The sequence below is a fragment of the Malaya genurostris genome, chromosome 3, assembly GCF_030247185.1.
Source record: "Malaya genurostris strain Urasoe2022 chromosome 3, Malgen_1.1, whole genome shotgun sequence".
Classification (NCBI taxonomy): domain Eukaryota; kingdom Metazoa; phylum Arthropoda; class Insecta; order Diptera; family Culicidae; genus Malaya; species Malaya genurostris.
Window position 1 is genome coordinate 303,742,024 of NC_080572.1, and position 4,276 is coordinate 303,746,299.

General features: G+C 39.0%; 1 protein-coding gene across 2 annotated transcripts; it reads left to right on the forward strand.

The window, feature by feature from the left end:
* The first annotated feature begins 1,113 nt into the window (after nucleotides 1-1,113).
* Nucleotides 1,114-3,590, forward strand: LOC131437663 (sulfate anion transporter 1-like). Of its 2 annotated transcripts, XM_058607157.1 has the most exons (7): nucleotides 1,327-1,463; nucleotides 1,536-1,783; nucleotides 1,836-2,000; nucleotides 2,066-2,170; nucleotides 2,236-2,377; nucleotides 2,443-3,047; nucleotides 3,109-3,590. In XM_058607157.1, exons 2-7 carry the CDS (start codon nucleotides 1,544-1,546, stop codon nucleotides 3,469-3,471), a joined length of 1,620 nt encoding a protein of 539 aa, XP_058463140.1. In that variant the 5' UTR covers nucleotides 1,327-1,463; nucleotides 1,536-1,543; the 3' UTR covers nucleotides 3,472-3,590. The 2 variants fall into 2 exon arrangements, with proteins under 2 accessions (XP_058463139.1, XP_058463140.1); XM_058607156.1 differs by having other exon boundaries at nucleotides 1,114-1,783.
* The last annotated feature ends 686 nt before the right edge of the window (nucleotides 3,591-4,276 follow it).

The window sequence follows — 4,276 nt, forward strand, 5'->3', positions numbered from 1 at the left end:
TGGATGTATTTTCTAACTGGTGCAACGTCAACAGTACCAACCATCCGTTCTTACGTGATGCGATTACAAAGAATGATCTCTGCATTTATATATATATATATATATATATATATATATATATATATATATATATATATATATATATATATATATATATATATATATATATATATATATATATATATATATATATATATATATATATATATATATATATATAGATTCACGGTGTTCGGTTTTTTGATTCCCAATCAGAAATCTTGATTCACATTTTCGTGCGCAAAATGGGCTTATTTTCACCTCTGATTTAAACAATGTTTACGCAATAACATGGTATTAAGAACAATCTTACTCCTTCTTCCATTTGTTTCGAGAAAGAATTAGAGAAAATACTCAAACAGAGATAATGTTATTAGGAAATCATATCTGGAGTGATTTCGTTATACTTTCGTGTTTTCTTATATTTTGATAATGTACCCAGGTGAGCATAGTACAGAAAGGCGTAGTCCTACGTCAAAAGTCATCTTCGTTATCACTTCTCATAATCTAACATATAGAGTGTCTCAGTCTGTCGTTAGATATTAATTCATTAGTTAAGCAAAGTTGACGATGATTTTACGTCATAACGAATGACACGATGTAAATGTAAAGCATAATGAACCATAAGGCCAACACTGTCGGGTGTGGCAAGTGCCGGTGGCAAACGTATAAAACAATCATGAAACCAACGATGACATACACTTCTTCCGGGCTGTCGCCAACCAACGGTGACATATCAACTATCGTGATCGAAGCATTTACTTCTAATAACTTCCAATCACTAGAGTTATTGATACTAATATTAGCACTAGTTGCACTTAGTAGAGATGTTCGTGTTTCCTTTTTGCTATAACCCAAACCAGAATGCTAGCACTAGCATTCGTCCTTTTCAAACTTTTTGTTTATAAGCTCTGCAGTTTTTAGGGTGTGCATTTTTCCCCCGATTTATCACGACCGAGCAGAATTTGGAGATCCCTTAGTACTTGTTCCACGCTATTCAACGGAAGAATTAATTTCATTAGCGCACTGCCGGCAATCAGTCGCTATCTTGCTAATTTAATGTGTATCTAAACAACTGTTCAATAAATCCGGTTAGGCAATGCGGTCCTGGGACAAACATCACTGGAACGCCTTCTTGGCAAGCGGTTTATTTACTGTCGATTCGTTTGTTGTGTGAAACGTGTCTTCTCAGTAGATGACTCGAAAAACATATGAGCTGGAATTAGTTTCCAGAATCACAACGTCAAATGAAACCTACAAGGATACGACCAAAGAAGAAAACAGCCTGCCTCAAGAACAAGCTGACCGGATCAAGGATCTCGTCCGTGATGATCATCGTTGGTTCAAGAATTTGTTTCCGATTTTGGAATGGCTGCCGAAATATTCTTGGAAAAGCGATTTCCTAGCAGATATAATCGTGGGATGTACGTTGGCCACGATGCAAATTCCGCTAGGAATGGGCTACGCGTTAATTGCATTCCTTCCTCCGATTGTAGGAATTTACATGGCAATTTTCCCGATTTTGGTGTACATTTTCCTGGGCACTTCGCGGCACAACTCGGTGGGTTCATTTTCTGCCGTCTGCATAGTGCTTGGTAAATCTGTGGTCGCACTCTCTACCACCAGTTCCGGAGATATGATGGCAAGAAATTTAACCGTGGAAGACAGCAAAGTTCCCCAGAGCATTCACGGGGATCCAATTGAAATTGCGGCCGCAGTTTGTCTTGCGTGCGGTGTTATTCAGGTGATTATTATCGATTAGTTTTATAAGGTAATTTATTATATTTATTTGTTAGCTAATAATGTACGCTTGTCGGTTTGGTGCGGTTTGCCATCTACTGTCGTTTCCGCTAATTTCTGGATTCACGACCGGAGCTGGCTTTCAAGTACTGACCTCACAGATGAAGGATTTGCTTGGGCTTCCGTTACCGCCTATCGTGGGTAGCTTTCGACTAATTCGTGTGAGTGCTGATTCTGAGTATGACAGATGAAAACCGTCTCTGATTCAAATCGTTTTTTTTTTCAGACATACATTGCCGTTTATTCGAACATCAACCAAGTGAATCCAGTTTCTCTGTTGCTTTCAATTGTTACAATCACGCTGCAATTGATAAATGTCGATTATATCCAGGTAAGCTGTCAAATGGCTGTCAATAATTGATCGGTTTCTACATTTCCTCCTTAAACTTCCTGCAGCCGAAAATAGTCAAATATTCGAGAGTACCTATTCCCGTTGAGCTTGTAGTGATGATTAGTGGAATATTTCTGTCGAGATTTTTTCACCTTCATGAAGAGTTCCACATACGAACACTTGGAACAATTCCCACTGAATTTCCCTGTAAGATTATGAAAAAAATTTTTTTTTAATTCTAGTTTCTAAAGCAATTATCTTTACTCTTGTAGCCCCTGCCATTCCGAACGTTAACCTGTTGAGATCCGTTCTGATGAACGCTTTCATGATAGCAATAGTTGGCTACATAATGTCGATCGCTAAAGCTCTTCCGGCCGCCAGGACGAATAAATATCGAATCGCTTTCGGCCAGGAGCTGTTGGCAATGGGTGCGAGTAGCATTTTCGCGAGCTTCTTTTCCTGTATTCCGGTAGCAGCCTGCCCGGCCCGTTCAACGACTATGGTTATGTTTGGCGCAAAATCCCAAATTGCAACGCTGGTCACCGGTGTTACAATGATTGTCGTTTTACTCTGGATTGGACCGCTTTTGGAACCTCTGCCTGTTTGTGTCCTGGCCGGATTCATTTCCGTCAGCTTGAAGGGACTTCTACTGCAGGTGATGCAGTTTATGGGCTTTTGGAGAAAAAGCTTCATGGATGGGATCGTATGGATGGGAACTTTTCTGACGATTTTAGTGGTCAGTATTGACGTTGGTATTCTGGTAGGACTTGGATTGAATTCCGTCTCAATGATATTTCGATGGACACAGACGAGTACTTGTCAGTTGGGCAAAGTGCCCAACACCATTATGTTCGAAGATGTTGAAAAATACAAAGGAGTAATAGCATTTTTTTCGTTTCTAAATCATACAAAAGACTTATGAATCTGCTGTTTTTCAGGCTATCACCACACTGGAAGTGAAAATTTTCCGTTTTTGTGGCAGCTTGAATTCTATATCCATGATCAACTTCCGGCGAAGGCTGTATCGGGCATGGGATTCTGATAATGAAAGATTACGTAGTAATCGTTATTTGGTGATAGATTTTACGACACTAAATGATATCGACATGATGGCGGAGATTACAATGTTGTCGATAATTAACCATTTTAAAGCACTATCAATAGAATTAGTTTTTATAGCAGAAAACGATAGCCCAATATTCGAGCAGATTCGGAGTTTTTCTGATCAGAGTCAATCGATGGGCTGTAAAATATTTCCCACCATCCACGAGGCAGTACTTCATGCAAGTCCTATTTTTTAAACGGCTTGGGAAAGTCGCAATATCTATTAACGAGAATTTTAATAGTAATAATACTCGTTAACTTTTCGTTTGAGTGTTTGAACAGAATGATTTTACAAGGATAAATTTTTTAAATATTACCATTTAATTCTGTTATAAGTATATCACGTCACTATACAAATTCACTATGTATCTCACGACCAGGGTTTGGAATATTCATTCACCGGTGAATGAATATATAGTTTCCATTGCATTGTGAGCGAACAATTGCACCGCTCACAAAGAGGACGCCTTTCCAGCCAAAAAGAACCACACAAACAAAACGCTAGTGGAAGCAAATATATTCCACATACGCACAGATGGTATAGTGTGCTGGTATTAGAGTCTTCATGAAGCACAGTAGCCGTGAATATAGTTTGCTCTCTCGTGGTCCTGAACGTCGTTCTTCTCACAAACACTTCATTGCAAGCTAACGATCTTCACGGGGCTAGTAAGTGATGAAGATTATATACTCAGTTTTCGCTAACAGGCTGATGACTGGCTCTCCGACGCGAACGGCTGTTAATGATGACTTTATGCCACGAAAACTGTTGCATATCACTTATTCAACTCGTGTCAAGTTAGTAGAGGGTAAGAATTCTTAGTTATACTTGAATATTATAAACAGAAGTAACAGGAGCGAAGCAATTCGCAATGGCGATCTGGTGATCTCACCAAATACTGCAAACAAACAAACGCTTCGTTTGCTGGCTGTTAGAGAGAAACTAGCTCCTGAACTCTTGTTACTTGTGTAAATCAAATTCCTGCTGAATAGTGTTTAATTGGG